Source organism: Ambystoma mexicanum, chromosome 13 (genome assembly GCF_040938575.1).
Source record: "Ambystoma mexicanum isolate Mex_15411 chromosome 13, UKY_AmexF1_1, whole genome shotgun sequence".
Lineage (NCBI taxonomy): Eukaryota > Metazoa > Chordata > Amphibia > Caudata > Ambystomatidae > Ambystoma > Ambystoma mexicanum.
Genome location: NC_090938.1, coordinates 735,866,506 through 735,882,693, shown reverse-complemented (window position 1 = coordinate 735,882,693; position 16,188 = coordinate 735,866,506). Strand labels below are relative to the sequence as shown.

At 47.9% G+C, this 16,188-nt stretch overlaps 1 protein-coding gene across 1 annotated transcript in view; it reads left to right on the top strand.

Annotated features, from left to right (window-relative positions):
- The window catches only part of SKIC2 (SKI2 subunit of superkiller complex), a 403,793-nt gene that overhangs the window by 104,373 nt on the left and 283,232 nt on the right, over positions 1–16,188 (top strand). Inside the window, exons 9-11 of the mRNA XM_069635003.1 lie at positions 6,474–6,617; positions 7,396–7,541; positions 15,625–15,771. Of these exons, the coding sequence (XP_069491104.1) occupies positions 6,474–6,617; positions 7,396–7,541; positions 15,625–15,771 (437 nt within the window). The remainder of the gene's footprint in view (positions 1–6,473; positions 6,618–7,395; positions 7,542–15,624; positions 15,772–16,188) is intronic.

Below are 16,188 nucleotides of genomic sequence, written 5' to 3'. Positions count from 1 at the left end.
AGAAATGGCACAGGCAGAATATAAAGCGGACCACTCGCCGCTGATACTAGTATGGCAATACCAACCCCCGAGAGCAAAGATACTGACATGGCGCCTCAGAGCAGAGGCGTCGAAAGACACTATTTTTAGGGAGGACATGAGAGAGGAAATAATAAGCTATTTCGAGGTCAACACTGGCAGTGTGGAGACAGCGGGCATGCTCTGGGAAGCCTTTAAAGTGGTAGTAAGGGGGATAGCTATAGCTAAATCCAAGGGACTACAAGGAGGGATCTTAGTCGAACTACAAGATGCGGAAAGGGAGCTTTAAATAGCGTTAAGAAGGAAGTAATACCAAGGAAGATAATGAAGCAATCCTCAGGCTGCAACAGAAATACGTGGGATACTGGGAAAGATTGTGCAATCTCAACTATAAAAAGTACATAGAGAGGCATCATGCAGGAGGGGACAAACCAGGGAGAGTCCTGGCATGGCTATATAAAAGCAAGACCCCTAGACCTACAATCAGAATGATAGCGAAGGATGATGGGTGCATAGTGGACACCCAAGAAGGAGTCAACCAGGAATTTGCAGATTATTACCGACTCCTGTACAGAGATACAGAGGAAAGTGATAGCAAGGAAATAAGAGAAAGACTGGAGGATATTGGATTGCCGCAGGTTAGCGCAGAAGAGCGAGAGGAGCTAGACACACCAATCACTCTAGTGGAACTGGAAGAGGTAGTGACACAGCTACCCACTAGCAAGACCCCGGGGGCTGACGGACTCCCAAGCGAATTTTATAAAATGTACAAAAATGAGGTACTCCACCCGCTCCTAGAGATGAGGCATATGAAGTGGGAAAACTACCAGAGTCCCTAAGAGAGGCGATTATCATACCGCTTCCCAAACCCAATAAGCCTGGCTATGATTGCGGCTCCTACAGACCCCTGTCAATGTTGAACCAGGACAGTAAAGTATTAACGGCGGTCTTGGCAAACAGAATGAGGGGGGCCATTAATAAATTAATACACCCCGACCAGACCGGCTATGTCCCCAACAGGAACATATCTAACAATGTCAGGCGACTCCACAGAGTCATTGAACACACAAATGGGGATGCGGGCGAGATGGCAATAGTATCGCTGGACGCAATAAAGGCCTTTGACTCGGTCAAATGGCCATCGCTGATTGCGGCCCGGACCAATTATGGAATAGGACCGGGGTATCTCAAATGGGCTAAATTATTATATAGAGCTCCGCTGGCCAGGGTTAAAACAGGAGCGGTGATATCAGAGAGGTGGCAACTCAGTAGAGGCACGGATGCCCGTGGTCCCCCATGCTGTACATTTTGGCCCTAGAGCCCCTGGCGATATACCCGAGGCAGCAGTATGACATAATAGGCATCACCATAAAAGGGGAACCGCATTTAATTTCCTTGTACGCAGACGAACTGTTGTTGTATCTACGTTATCTGGAAGAAAACCTCCAGTATGTCCTGGAAGTGATGGAACTATTTGCAAGGCTTTCAGGCATAGCTGTGAACCCAAAAAAATCTTGTGCATTTCCTCTGGGCAGGTATAAAGGGATCCCGTTACAGCAGTTACCAATCTTACAGATACCAAGGGAGGTCAGCACGTTCCGATATCTTGGGATAGACGTATATCATACGGTGGATGCAGAGCATCAATATAACGCTGAGAAAGCCGTCATGAATATTGAAAATAGTATGAAGTTCTGGGTGAAGCTCCCCTTGGCGATGATGGGACGAGGGGCAATGCTTAAAATGGTGGTCCTGCCAAGACTGTTGCACTATTTTGGGAACATCCCATATTTGATATCTAGGCGATTCTTTGCCAGGACAAACAGCATATGCAGGAAATTCCTCTGGCATGGGATGAGGAACAGAGTGGCCCTTTCGAAGCTACAAAACTCGCACGAGAAAGGGGGTATAAAACTGCCAAACTATGAAATTTATTACATAGCAAGTCAGCTGCAGTATGTAGCTAAATGGCTCTCTGAAGAACCAACCTCAGAATCAAGGCTGTTCCGATCGGACTGTGCCCCATTCTTCCTAAAAGAAATGATGTGGTTGCCCAGAACGGATATGGAAGGACGCCCAAGGATGATGACACTCGGGTGGGAGATATGGCGTAGAGCTTGTCAGATAATGGAGAATCCATCCCTGTGTTCCCCGCAAGTGCCATTAGTCGCACTGGCGGGAAAAGAAAAGCAACTAAGACTGATGCTCAGGAAGCACTGGGAACCGGTGGGGATAGCAACAATGGGCGACATGTGGCAAGAGGGGAGTATAAAGGACTTTGAGGGGCTGGTGGAGGAAACAGGGTTACATACTGGACAGTATATCACATACCATAGGGTGGTGCAGCGAATCAAAGAGACATGGTCCGAAGTAGTACTAGAAGATGAACCGGACGCCACCCTAGGCACAATATATGACATAGCAGAAGGGGAACATGAGATATCTAGAATATATGAGCTGATGATGTCCATAGTGGGGAAGGAAGTGGTACAACTGAGACAGGACTGGGAAGAGGAAGTGGGTGCCCCAATGAGTGATGGGATGTGGGAACGAGCCCATGGATACCACAAAAAAGTGTCAAGAAATGCAAGACTACAACAGATACAATTATATATAACTCACAGGGCATATATGACACCCCAAAGGATAACCAAATTCAAAAACACAGGATGACAATCATGCCCCAAATGTGACGAAGAAAATGCTGGAATGGTAGACATGTTCTGGTCATGCCCAGTAATAGAGAGATTTTGGGGAGAAATGGCACATAGGATGGAAGAAAAAGGGATTAAAATAGTGGCGGATACAGTGGGCTTGCCTGATAGGAGGGTTTCCTAGACCACGTAAACTCAAGCATGAGAGTAAACTGAAAGACCTGGCGTACGTACTTGCAAAGAGAAGAATCGCTATGGGGTGGAAGGCATGCCATAGACCAAGAATTAGAAGTATGGTGGAAAGACCTGCAGAAATGGGCTGAGGCTGAAACTACCGTATGGCAGGAAGTAAGCAATGCTGTGGGGTAGGAGGAGGCTGAAACCTTGATAGCTTGGAAACAACTAATAGCTGAATTATTTGGCCCACGCAAGACAGGTCAAGTGACCGGGATGCAACAGACACCATTGAAAAGGAATCCCTACTGCAAGATGAAGAAATACAACATGAAGGAGAGTAGGCTCGGAAGGTGGGGGGGGGGGTGGGTGAAACAGTGGACACGGATAACGCTATGTATATTCAAAATGTTACTACATGCACTGTAAGTTTGGTTTGTGTTTGTTGAAATAAAATTAATAAAAATGGTTTAAAAAAAGAGTCCCTTGCATTCACACACTCTTCTGACCTCCCTCAGCACCCGTCCACATGCTTGATCTCTTGGGTTGCTTACTGGTGCCTGGCCAGCCCACCTTATTCCTTATCTAGGCCAAATGCACACAAACATTCTAAACATTTTCTGAGGATTTCCCATATTCTGACCTGCGGTCCCCGAGGGCGTTCGCACCACAAACGCTTTGAGACCATAGTAATGGGAAAAAGCGCTATATACAGGACTACTACAATACAATACAAAAGAGAGACCACCTACTCTTCCCCTGCATCGCAATTCAATGAAGTAAAGCAATGAAACTCTGGTAAGTGAAGTGAAACGGGATCTACATCAGCATCCACGTATCTTGTCCTGTAACCATAAGGCAGACGGCTAATTTCAGCCGAGTGGCCTAGTCCCTCAACAGAATCCAGGTTCCAGGTGAATCCTGGAGGGAAGTCTCAAGAGTTCCCCCTCCACAAGCTGCGGCAAAGCCAACAGGCTGGTAAAAGAATGTATTTTAAAAGCACCTTTGGATTCAAGAGGTCAGTAAGCATTTTAGGGGTGCTCCCTAAATCCCACTACACCAGGAGCTACCCTGCGGGCGAATGCTTTCTTAGAACTCCACAGGTCACAGCCAGGCAAGTGTGTGTCAGGCAGTGGACCTTGCACCGATGCAATTCCTATGGGGAAGGGGATGGAGGGGCTTGAAACAGGCCCTGTTTTCCGGTTTTCTAAGTCCCCACCCCTAGGTTACTGAGTCGCTGGGGACACCTCTGCCATACATGTTGTTGATGGGAGGTCTTGGGGTCGCAGGTGCAGTGGCTGAAGATAGGGTTGGGATTCGGTCTGCGTAAATGGGAGTTCCTATCTCCAGCTCTATGATAGTTCTGACATACTAACAGCTGGACAGGCCGGTCATATCAGGATAGCAACCACATGGGATGCCATGGCGTAGAGGGACTTCCAGGGCACAGCAGAAGCAAACCAGCAGCAAAGAAACCCAGTCAGATGTCGGCAAGCGAGATTTGTGGCAGTGGTAAAGATGCAGGTCCGAGAGTGCCATCTTCATCGAGGAGAGCAGCAGGCGAGATTATCTCAGGCCACAAATTTACAACTTCCTGAGTCCCAAGCGGCAGCTCGGAACGGTGAGTGCTGCAGCAGGCAGCCCATCACAGATGATGGGCAGCCCACAGGATGGTCTCAGGACACTTCCAACATTCTTTGCTGGTGGGCCTCTGGTACAGAGTCTGACCAGTCCAAGGGTAGAAGCCCTAGTAGGGGTCTTCTGTGTTAAGCACGATTTGCAGGACTTCCCAAGGAGATGGCTGGCTGTCCGTAGCACCCAGCTTGTGAGTCTTCACTGCAGGCTTCTTCTGGGTCTTGCTCCTGTGAATGACTTCAGTACACCCGCACCTGTACGAAATCCTAGTCGGGGGCTGCCCCAATTTCCCAGTGGCAAACACCTGCACCACTTAAACAACCAACTGCTGTCCATTCCTGGACAGCTTTTTCCTACATCGATCCAACAACAGACACGCTCTGGCATGGATGTTGACTGGGACCAGACGGTCCCTACCCTCATTTCTGCCAGGTCAGATACACTAAGCACTTTACTCGGGTATCCAAGCTGTATGCCGAGAAAACGTATGTGGATTTTCCCCACCTGAGAGGGCATGACGGCGGCCAAAGAACAAGAAGGACAAAGGACAGGGATTAATCTGCATAGCACATTGTTGTGAGTATATGGTACTGGGGTTGTTTGTTGCTGGGTCTGCCTCTCTGGGGGTAGAAATGCGACTTGCCTCCTTTTTTCCATACACACGGACTGGCCTATTGACTTTGATCCTTTTTAATTTTTTTGAGGAATTGTTTAATTAGCAGAGGGTCTTCTGAAGTGACTTTGAGGGTAATTACCTGCTTCTGAATATTTTCCTGCGTCTACTGAATTTTAAGCCAAAAACTATAATTCTAGCTCTCACCTGTGATTTTTTTAAATGCATTTTTAGTATTCCACTTCTGCAAATGTGGATGATTTATTTACGCAACACTATTTTCCCCAGAAGTGTGTTGTCTTGGTGTTTGTAGCTAAAATGTATCTCGTTTTTTGGTGGCCTCAGAGTGTGTTTTAGAATTGTTTATGCCTCCCGAACCCTCATTAACTGGGATGCATACATTTGTATTTTCCAAATAATGTGTTGGTGACGGCATTGGGATCCGGTTTGACTATTATTACTGTGTGCTTTCATGTTTGGTTCCCTTTTCTTTCCACCCCTGACTTTCTATGTAATGTGCAGATCACTAAGTAGTGGACCTGCAATAAAATTGGAGTTGAATGCGTCTTTATGACGTTTACTGTTTTTATGATAAATGTATAATTATACACTGTCGCACTGTGCTGATTTATGAAGACACGTGTTTCGACCTTTGTGGTCTTCCTCTAGGCATTATTGAAAATATTTAGTTTCCGAAGTTGTCCCCGCCCATCCTAATTGTACCTTAACATACAGAACCTCTAATGCACACTGGTCTTGCGTACACAATGCCCTTCTTTTAATTAGTACCTCATTTGTGCGTTACTTAGTGAAAATCTTCCAATATTTGTACAGCCGACACTGCGGGTAATTTGCTCCCATCCTGTTAGCCTTTCGGCGTCCGATCTCCCAGTACGCGCATGAAGGTTGAAATACGTGTCGTCATAATTCGGCGCAGTGTGACAGTGTATACTTCTAAATGTATCTTGTCAGGGTCCAGTTGGGCGCCGTTCACTGTCACCGGCAGCAGATTTTTTGAATACAACTGCTATTACATTGGTCAATTGACAAGCGCATTCCATTGGGTTCACAATCCAGGTGCCCACCTTAACAGAGGCTACTTGTTCAGGCTCTCTGTTTGCCTGATTTCTTCCTGTCACCTAGACCTAGGGAGCTCTCACTGTTCCTTCACAAATCGCCAGGCATAGTTTGGGTGGTAGCATGACTAAACGATCAAAGGGGGTCTCTGGTTGGCTTGACCGCCTGTATTTGCCAATGGATTCAGTGATAAGGCTACTATTTAACTGGTCCTGGTGCTAATATTCCTCTCTCCAGTCGCATGTAGAGTTAATTTTGACAGCGGTTCACTCCGCCTCTCGTTGTGTTTGCTTTGATTACAGACATCGGTCACCAGCACACAGCCCGCCCCGGTGCAGATCCCAGAGAAGCCCACCCCGCCCCTGCAGGAGCAGTGGGCTGTCCCGGTGGATATCAGCTGCCCAGTGGATGACTTTTACAAACGGATCCCGGACCCTGCCTTTCGAGTAAGGTCACGTTGTCTTCCCCCACCGCCTGCATCCGTCCTTCCCTTCCGTGGGGTAATGCATGCAAAGCTTCCAATGTTCACTCACTCTCTGTGCCTTGACTCAGTGTGGGGAATGTTTGAAGGTTGCAGGTCAGTGTACACGCAAAAGCCCCATAAGTTACAGAGTTGTAGTCATCCATCTGCATGTATAATTCCACTTTCCGATTGCAAGATGACCATTGGAAGATCTGCACCGGTCCTTGACCGTAAGAAAGGAAAGAGTGGGGCCTTTCAGTGGCCATAGACACAAACAGACAGTGCAAGTGAAGAGCGTCTCACTCCCCATAGACACATACACGCCTCCAGGAAGGGATGGGTCTTCAGAGGCCAGGGGACTGGGTGGCTCAGGGCAATGGCACAGAGCTCCAGAGCCTTTAACTTGTCTGCTTGGGTCTTGCCCGGGTGTAGTCGTGGAAGTTCATGTTCATGGGTCACGTTCTTGGGTTGTCCATCCAGCCCCCGGGCAGCGGCACGCCTCAGATCAGCATGCCTGTTGCCTACCCTTCTGCCAGTCATAGGTGTGAAACCTGTATGCATGGGTCTAGGAAATGAATCGGCTGTTCCACAGCTGGGGCAGCGTGCAGAAGCGGGCCTCAGTCTCTGGTACTCTCAGTGCAGCACTTACCATGCACACCTGTTGACGCGCTTATTTCCCCTGCAGGGCAACAAGGGATTGTCTGCTTCCGCACTCCAGTTCTGGGGTTGATTTAATGCACTGTCTCTTCTTTTCATTGCAGTGGCCGTTCGAGCCAGACGTATTTCAGAAACAGGCCATCCTTCACCTGGAGAACCACGACTCCGTATTTGTGGCAGCCCACACGTCAGCAGGAAAGACTGTGGTGGCAGAGTATGCCATCGCCCTCTCCCAGAAGCATATGACCAGGCAAGTAACACCACAGGTGGCAGAAGTTAGAGTAAAATAGTAAAAGGCATAGCAGTCTCTGTTGTGGCACCTGAGGGTGATATTACCACGGAACCCACCAATTATGCCACAACCCAGATTCAGGCAGGGGCACTCCGTCTCAATCTTGAGAGACGGGCGGGGGAGTATTTACAAACTTAGGGTATCACTAACAGTTCAAGCTTTTACTCCAGGGCATGGATGAACTGCCTGGTTCAGAAAAGGCGCAGCATTCAAGCTTAAGATGGACCCGTGAAATTCAAGGTAATCCAGTGGAGCAGAAAAAAGCAAAGGCTTGCTTCTTGGAGTCCATGAGTCTATGGATTGTTTTTATAATTATTTTCAAGTATGCTCTACTTTTCCTGCTCTCTAGCGCTGAAATAAAACAGCATTTCACCCAGTGAAAATCTATTGGCAGCAGAAATAGCTTTTTCAACCACTAGGGGGACCCCTCCACACAACTAGAGGCACTGCAAACGTGTAAGGCTATTCCTTCTAAACAAACCATTACCTGGAACAGTTGCCCCATAATAATCCACTAACAACAAAGGAAATTCTCTCCAAAAAAAAAAAGATGTTTGATCCTTTCATAGCATCCTCAATCCACGGGTGCACGTTTTTCATACTTTCGTTCATCCCCTCTGGGCCCAGGAGGGAATGCACAGGCCGTGAATCTTTGCAGTCCACTTCGTGTAATTTCCAATACCCACTTCGTTCTTCCTGGGAGCACTGCACCGGAACAAAATAAGTCGTATTTTGCCTAGAGATTGTAGTCGGCACAAAACACGGTGTGTATGGTCTTTAAAGCGTTCCCAAGCCTGGATATAGGAAGTTGTCGTAGCTGACAAAGTACGTGATAATATGGAGTTGCTAGGGAGATGTATCATTTTTATGCATCATCCCCTGTCCGAGTGAGACCCCCAGCACCTTTTGCTGGACTTCTGGACCTGTTTCTGAACTCCTGACTGAGTGCAGCCTTTTTCCACTCATTCATTCTTCTGGGCTGTGTCTTTCGGAACTCACTTCTTTATATTGTACCTATGCTATGGAGTCTGCTTTCCTGCATAGCTCTTCAAGGCACCTGTATTTTACTGTTGCAGCACACAGCTCCTATATAGGCAGTGTTGCTGGGGACGCTTGGGGTCCTCCTATGAGATGATTTTCTTGATCCTAGAATAACTACAGTTCTTAGTATCTCTCCTAAAACGTCATAGTCAGAGAGATGGACAAACATCACCTTATGTAGAGTGCCAAAGGGATACCTAGTATTCCCCTTCTCTCTGCTCCTGTGGCTTTTTAGTCACAAAGACAATCTTCTGGTTATGGCTTGTGGGCAGTGGACATGTTCTACCAACTATTGTCATTTTTCTACCGCAGGCTATGTCCATAGCCTCGGTAGTGCACAATAGGGGCACCCAAGTACCGACCTCAGGCCTCCCTTCTTTTGTTTTCCATTACTAGCATGGTTGTTCTTTGTTAGCCCTTCTACCATTATGGGAGGGGGCTGCCTGTGTGTGTGTTTTACCTTTGGCGGGAACCATTGGGTGTCCCCGCCTAGACTTCAGAGTGACTGGGCAGGCAGGAAGTGGGGGAGGAGTTTTCCACCCCCCTGTCCTTTGTCTGCCAGATTGCCTTGATAGAACCAGCTCCCACTAATTGGACAGCCTAACACTCCTTTCTCTAAATTGCTGAGCGAGATTGCAGCGGATAGTGTGCTGGAACTGTATAAAAGGTGAGGCTCCTGGAGTGAAAAGCAAGTCGACCACTGGATGCTGAAGTAACTGAAGAAGACGACGACCAGAGACGCCTGCAGACCCTTTGCAACACGTGAAGCCACCACTGCTGTCCTGGCCCTGTTTTCTGAGGAACTCTGAAGAGGACTCCTCCTTCCCTTTGACTGGCGGGAACAACCAGTCCCAAGACAAACTTTGATTTGAGCCATCTCCCCAGGTCCTGTGAGTTTCCAGAGCTACAGAACCCCAATACCAGGAGACCTGCTGGCCATTTCGAGTGCATCGCCGTGGAAAGGCTGAATCAGTCCAAATCTTTGTTGAGCCCTCAATGACACTCCAGCGATCCGATCCAACACGCCCAGATCCCCTTATCAGAGTATGGAACTGCAGGAAGCAAAGACTTGCATCCTTGGTTGGTGCTGCAGAAAAGGTGGCAACATTTATTTATATTTATTGTTTGCTTGTTAGAAGCTTATACAGTAAGTAAAATACAGTTTCAAAGCGCCCACAGGGCGAGGGAGGAAACGAGGGAGTGAAAAACATTACAAACACAGTATTTAAAGCAGTGGAGGGAAAACAAAACCTACTATGCCTTGTAGGTATTCAGAACGTGCAAGTGCAGTAAGGAAGAGGGTAGAGGAGGTAAGTGCTGGGGAGTCTGAGCTCATGCCTGAGCCACAGATGAAGTGCTTGAATGTTGATGCTACACAGCCTGGAGCAGTGTTATGTGGAAGTGCGAACCTCCAGGGCAGAGGGTGTGCCAAGGCAAGTGCTGAGGGTAGACAGGAACTGGGCAATTGGGTTTGGGAGGTTAGGGGCCCCAAGGATGCATAAGGGCCCGCACACTAATCACAGCAACTGTGGCATTAGCAGAGGAGGGAAGACTGGAAGGAGGAGGTAAAGAGGAAAGTCTTGAGGAGCTTAAGATAGTCCTGCTCAAGGCGCAGAGGGGGTGGGGGAGGCTGTTACACAGGAGGGAGCCAGATGAGGGAATTGATCGACCACCTACCCTCTGTTTAGGGAAACGATTTACACACAGAGTTGGTGCCAGAGGAATGTGGTGGTCTAGAGGGAGAGCAGTTAGACAAAATCGCAGAGTGACCTAAGAAGTTGATGAACGCTGTGCCAGAGGTCCTCCCTTGAGACTGCTGCTGATAAATCCCATCCATTGTCCTGCCTTCAGTCATCAGACCAAGGAATCCAGAGGTCGGGTCCAGAGCTGCAACATCGCAGAGCATCTACCACAAACGTTTTCTTCTAACTTAAGGTACTGTGGGGGAAAAAGTAGTGCTTACCTTATTCCAGAAGGGCGCCAGCGTGTTAGTGCACAAAGAGGTGTTCGGGGCAACCCACTCTTACCTCCGACTCAAACCGCTGCTTGTGTCCCTTTAGCGAGTCCTTTAACAGGATCTCCAACGTTGGTTCTCTTGTATCTTCTTTCCTAGAGACTAGAAAGTATCCAAAGGAGCTTTTTTCGACTTCTGCTCCTATTCAAGACTTTAAGCCTCTCTGAACTGCCTTTAAGCTAAGATTGCGTTTTGGAATTTAAGAGACTCGCTGTCCCGCAAAACTGCCTCTAGAACCAGAAGCTCTGCTAGGATAATCCTAACCAACTGTTTTCCTTCCCAAAAATCACTATCTTATATGTGGATGCAGACTAAATACAATTACTGTATTACTTTGTGGGTGCGCGTTATTACTGATAGAACGGTCAAACTCCTGTAACAATTGTATACGTTCAGCACCTACCAACTAACAAGGGACCCTTTGAAAGTATTGAAAAGTATATCTGTGTGTGTTGGTTTATTGCGCTAAGTATTAGTGACTCTTGTGTAAATATAATAAATGCATATTTTAATATAAATGTATGTGTTTATTTGATGTCCATTACTAGCTAGGTTCAGTGTACTTACCTATGGCTCACAACTTCCTCTTAAGATAAGCGTGATTGTTCTGCCACTGTACCAAGTTCCTTGAGTAGTACAGACTGATAATAAGAGTTGGGGATCTACAAACCACTGGGATAGCTTACTAAAGTCTTACCTCCGAGTGGGAATTTAGAAAAACTCCCCTAACAGGAGTAAATGTTGCTGCTCCTGAAATTGATCGACCCACTGTGCTCTTAATGAGATGGGCATTGTCTGGAGGACAGCCATGAGATCTAGAGACATGTTTTGCCTCATCAAAGCAAAAAAGGTCCATTGTAGGTTACTCTCCTAAAAGCTGCTAATGCAAAAAAGTGGTTTATCTTCTTTACAGCATTAAAGATTGAAAAGGGAATTTGACAATGTCTCAATATGTCTTAGACGGAAGTGTAGATATAAAGGTCAACTGACCTCTCCATGAAAACCGAGGATACCGAAGAGTGCTTTCTCCCAGATCACAGACCCTTGTACACTCTTTCCTCTAGAGATGCAGTTTGAGAAAATGCCATGCCTCCCACCCCCCTATTTTTCAGAGACTTACCAAAGCAGAGTTAAGAACCTTGAGGGACTCCTCAACTCAGTGATTAGGATTGTGGCTAGTGACCATGCACAAACACGCAGTTCAATACCAATAAATTTACAAAGATATGACATCCATCGCAGCTGTTGAGAAAAACTTTTCCTTTACATCAATGGAACCCTGACTAATTGCTGTGGCTTAAACCTTGTCCTGGCCTTGGGAGGCAAGTACAGTCTTTTTGTTTTTCTTCCCTTGCTCAACTCGACTATTTCAGAGTAATGGTCAGTCACTATATGGTTGGTTACTTGTCCCCTGTGTGTGATTCCTGTATTCTTTGACTGTAGTACATATCAGTTTACAGTGAAATGCTACATGGGTACCATGTATCCCTTTTCCTTTTTTTTACTCCTACCAATTTTTGATGTGTCCAGGTCAGACTGGTGGCAACAGACACATGTCTACCATTTGTTTTCGCCTACACGTTGGTTTTTTACAGCACAATGTCATTTTTAAACCCTTTATACCCAAAATGAGAGGGCCATGCAGTTTTCCGCCTGTCCTTTGGTCGTCTTATTCTTTGGCCTTTTTCCAGACTCTCAGATTCGGAAATGCCTTGTAAGGCATGCACAATCACTTGCTCGAGGTTGAAATTCCCTAGCAAAGTGTAGGTGTGTGCATCCCGGCCGGAGGGTGATGGGGCTGTCTTGTTCCAATCCACATTCTAGTCAGGGGATGTTTGCTGCTGGGCAGATATAGGGCAAGAAGTTGTTCATGATTGGACAACTCTTGTCAGTTTGAATGGTGCAGATTCTTACCTAAAAAAGAAACTTACCTAAAGACACCAAAACACCTGCTTGCCCCGCGTACAGACAGGTTGGACGGAGGTGGCCAGGGCTGAACTTGGACAAGGTTATGAATATGAGTGGGCGTCATGTGTGGAAGGGACTGCGAGTGTCAGCCACTCCCAGATCTGGATGGAGATGCAGAAATGCTTGTGTGCCCCACCTGGAAAGAATATGAACGTTTAGCGCCTTGCCTCCAGACAGCATTGCCAATTAACCAATCCCCTAACAATTTCACCCCTCTATATACACTTCTCAAACTCTAACCAAACACAACCACAAGCCTGTAAAACAACAATCTGCACAAACTTCACTACACTGCAACAAAACAAACCACACATAGACTCGCACAACAGCACACATCGACTACCGACCGAAAAAACACCCCAAGCCCAGCCAACAGAGTTAACCAGGTTGAGCCTGCCAACAGCACATCACTGCTCTCTTGCACTTTTCCAGCTTATTCCAACTAACTCACCCCACCGCCATTTCCCTTTTTTTTCAAAGCCGCCGGAGCACCAGGGGACAACTCTGGTGGTGATAGTGTGCAGTACAAATATCCTTTAACATTAACATTACCTTTGGTGGGTTGTAACACCGGCCAGCTTGAATTTAGGATAAAAGGAGGAGTCCCGCAGCCGTTCCCCAAATCCTTGACTGCAGCCAAGATCCCAAAGAAGAGGAGTAGCATTCTGAAGACCTGGTATGACTAGTCCTACCAAAGCCACGTCCCAGTGAAGCCTTGTCTATGTTGCAATGATTTTTCTCCAGATGTGTTCAAGATTTAAACATTCAGTTAAGAGAGCACATCATGCAGGTTAGGCGAGCTGCTCACTGGCTCCCCGTCAAGGAGCGGATCACCTTCAAGACCTTCACTCTTAAGCACAACTGCTTAACATTCACATATCCGCCTTAACCCTCAGAAACCATTGTCAGAGATACCTTCTCACGTCCCAAGAGAACCTGCCACGCCAACCAACTTCGCATCCCCTGTATCAAAAGGGCCAAAGCGGGTGGAATTGGGTTCACACATATTGCACCCAAACTCTGGAATGCCCTTCCCAACACACTCAGAGCGGAGACATCCCTCACAGCATTCCGGAAAGTGTTAAAAACCACACTCTTCAACTGACACAGCCGGTCTCCCCCTCTCCTCCTGCCCCTTGCTTCTCTCACCCGATCACTCCTGTACTACTTATGTGATGTAAATATAAATTATTGTATTCTGTAACTAAGTACGTTGTCTGTAAAAGCGCCTCGATAAATGTTAGTAAATAAATAAGGTGGTTTTGAGGGGAGGGTGTTGGTCTAATGTTTTGAGCAATGCCCAGTTGTAAGATGTGAGTATGGCTTCTGGTGTGGAATTATCAGGGGGTGGGATGAGTGAAGCTAGGATGGAGGGGGCTAGAAGCTTGATAGTGAGCTTGCGGGTGTGTCTGGCGGTGATGCGAGGGGGTTCGCTGATGCTAGGTGTGTTTATGTTGAGGGTGGTGAAGGTGGAAGGGATTAGTGAGTGATCTGACGTGGGAAGGGGGAGAGTGGGGGTGAGTGGAATATTGCATGACAGTATACAGTCACAAGTTCTACCTTTCTCATGGGTGAGATGGAGGACTAACTGGGAGAAATTCATCTCATCTAAGCTAGCTGTGAGGGTGGATGCTTTGAGGTCGGAGGAGTCGTTAAAACCTAGGTTGAAATCCCGTAGGAGGATCAATTTTGTTTTGGGCTTGTGGAGAGGGGTGATGAGGAGGATGTTCGAATCTGGGGTGCCAGAATGCGTGGGTTGGCGGTAGAGGAGAAGTAGGTTGATGGGGGCTTGGGGGGAGGATTGGAATTTAGCTAGAAGGATTTGATAGCCTGGTGGGTGTTGGAGAGGTGCATCTCTAAGGGGAGAGTTGATTTGTGTATGATGGCAACGCCGCCTCCTAGGTTGTCTTGCTGATCGGCTCTAAGGATGGACTAGCCTATGGGTACTCGGAGGCGTAGCCAGGATTGTCTAGCAAATGGGGCCTGATGCTAACGTAGTTGGGCCCACTGCACTGACAAAAATATCTGTAAATACCCACATGGCACTGCTGAGTGGGCATTTACAGATTTTGGGTGGGCCTTGCCCCTCAGGCCCTACCCTGCCTACGCCTCTGTGGGTACTGCAAGGGACAGGAGGGGGCCGGAAGCATCATGTAGCCAGGTTTCAGTTACAGATAAAATGTCAAGATTTTGTTCGATAATGAGGTCGTGGATGTCGGGGGCATGTGCGCAGATGGAGTGGGCATTAATGAGAGCACAGGTGAAGGTTTGAGTAAGGGATGGAGGGCTGTGGAGGTGGTGTAGTGGGAGGGGGATAACGGGGGTGTGAGGAGTTGATGCTGCAGGCGGGATTTTAGGGCAGCTGGCAAATAGGATTGGTGTTTTAGGGGGGGGGGTGAATGTGTTCTGGAGCAGAGATGGTGTGTACAGGCTAGGCCAGTGCAGGGTGTGCGAGAGTGAAGAGGTGAGGAGGAGGAGGTGGCTGAGAGTGTGATTTCCGAAATGTGGTGTGCATAAAGGTTGGGGCTAGTGGCGTCTGCTCGGATGCAAGAGCGATTGGCAGACTTGGTGGGTGTCAGAGGCTGGCTGGGTGCGTTGTCTGAATCGTGTGTTTCTGATCTGGAGACTGCTGGGTGAGGTGGGTGGTAGACCGTGTCCAATGAGGTAGTGGAGAGGGTGTGTGGATGATGTACATCGGTGGCAAGGGGAAGGGGGTTGCATATGCAGTGTGCTAGGGGTTGGGAGAAATGCTTGGTGGGTGAGTTGATGGGCGGTGGGAAGGTGTGGAAGGTGTCGTGTGCGGGCATTATTAGAGTAAACACATTGAGTGTTTGCAAGTTTGGTGGTGTTAATGATGCATTGTGTGTGTTTGGTAAGGGTTAGGGCCAAGGCTGGAAGTGGTGAGAAGGGTTATAGAGTGGGAGGAAATGCCGGATGTGCATGTGCGCGCAAGCCAGCCCGTAGTTGTTAAATCCCTTCACAACCTGATCTTGATATCTTCCCGTTTTCTTTTTTCAGGACTATCTACACATCCCCCATCAAAGCCTTGTCCAACCAGAAGTTTCGTGATTTCAAGAACACCTTCAAAGATGTGGGGCTGTTGACGGGGGACGTGCAGCTCCACCCCGATGGGTCATGCCTCATCATGACCACTGAGATTCTGCGGTATGTTGAGAGATTAGCCCCAAACCTCCCCACTCCTGCACCTGAGCAAGACTGCATTCACATGGCCAAGCTGAGGTCGCATGGGGTGGCAGAGAACTCTGTCAACTATGGCAGCACCCTTCTAAGTCCTCGCAGAGCATAGGGGCATTAGATTAGAGGGCTTGCTCTGCGGTGTAAACCTCCCTCCCCTAGTGGACATCCGCACACAGAGGAGGGAGGAAGACAAGATATGCAACAGCGGTCTCGCTCTCTGCCTGGAGTTAGTACAGCACACACAGGAAGAATGTTCAGGCTGGTACAGCCCAACTGCACTACCTCCCCTCCCTCCAGTGCGGCAGAGCAGTGGCAGTGCAGAATAGGAAGAGCACCCCCGTGTCATTTACCAATATCTGACATCGGGGCTAAAAATGTCAAGCT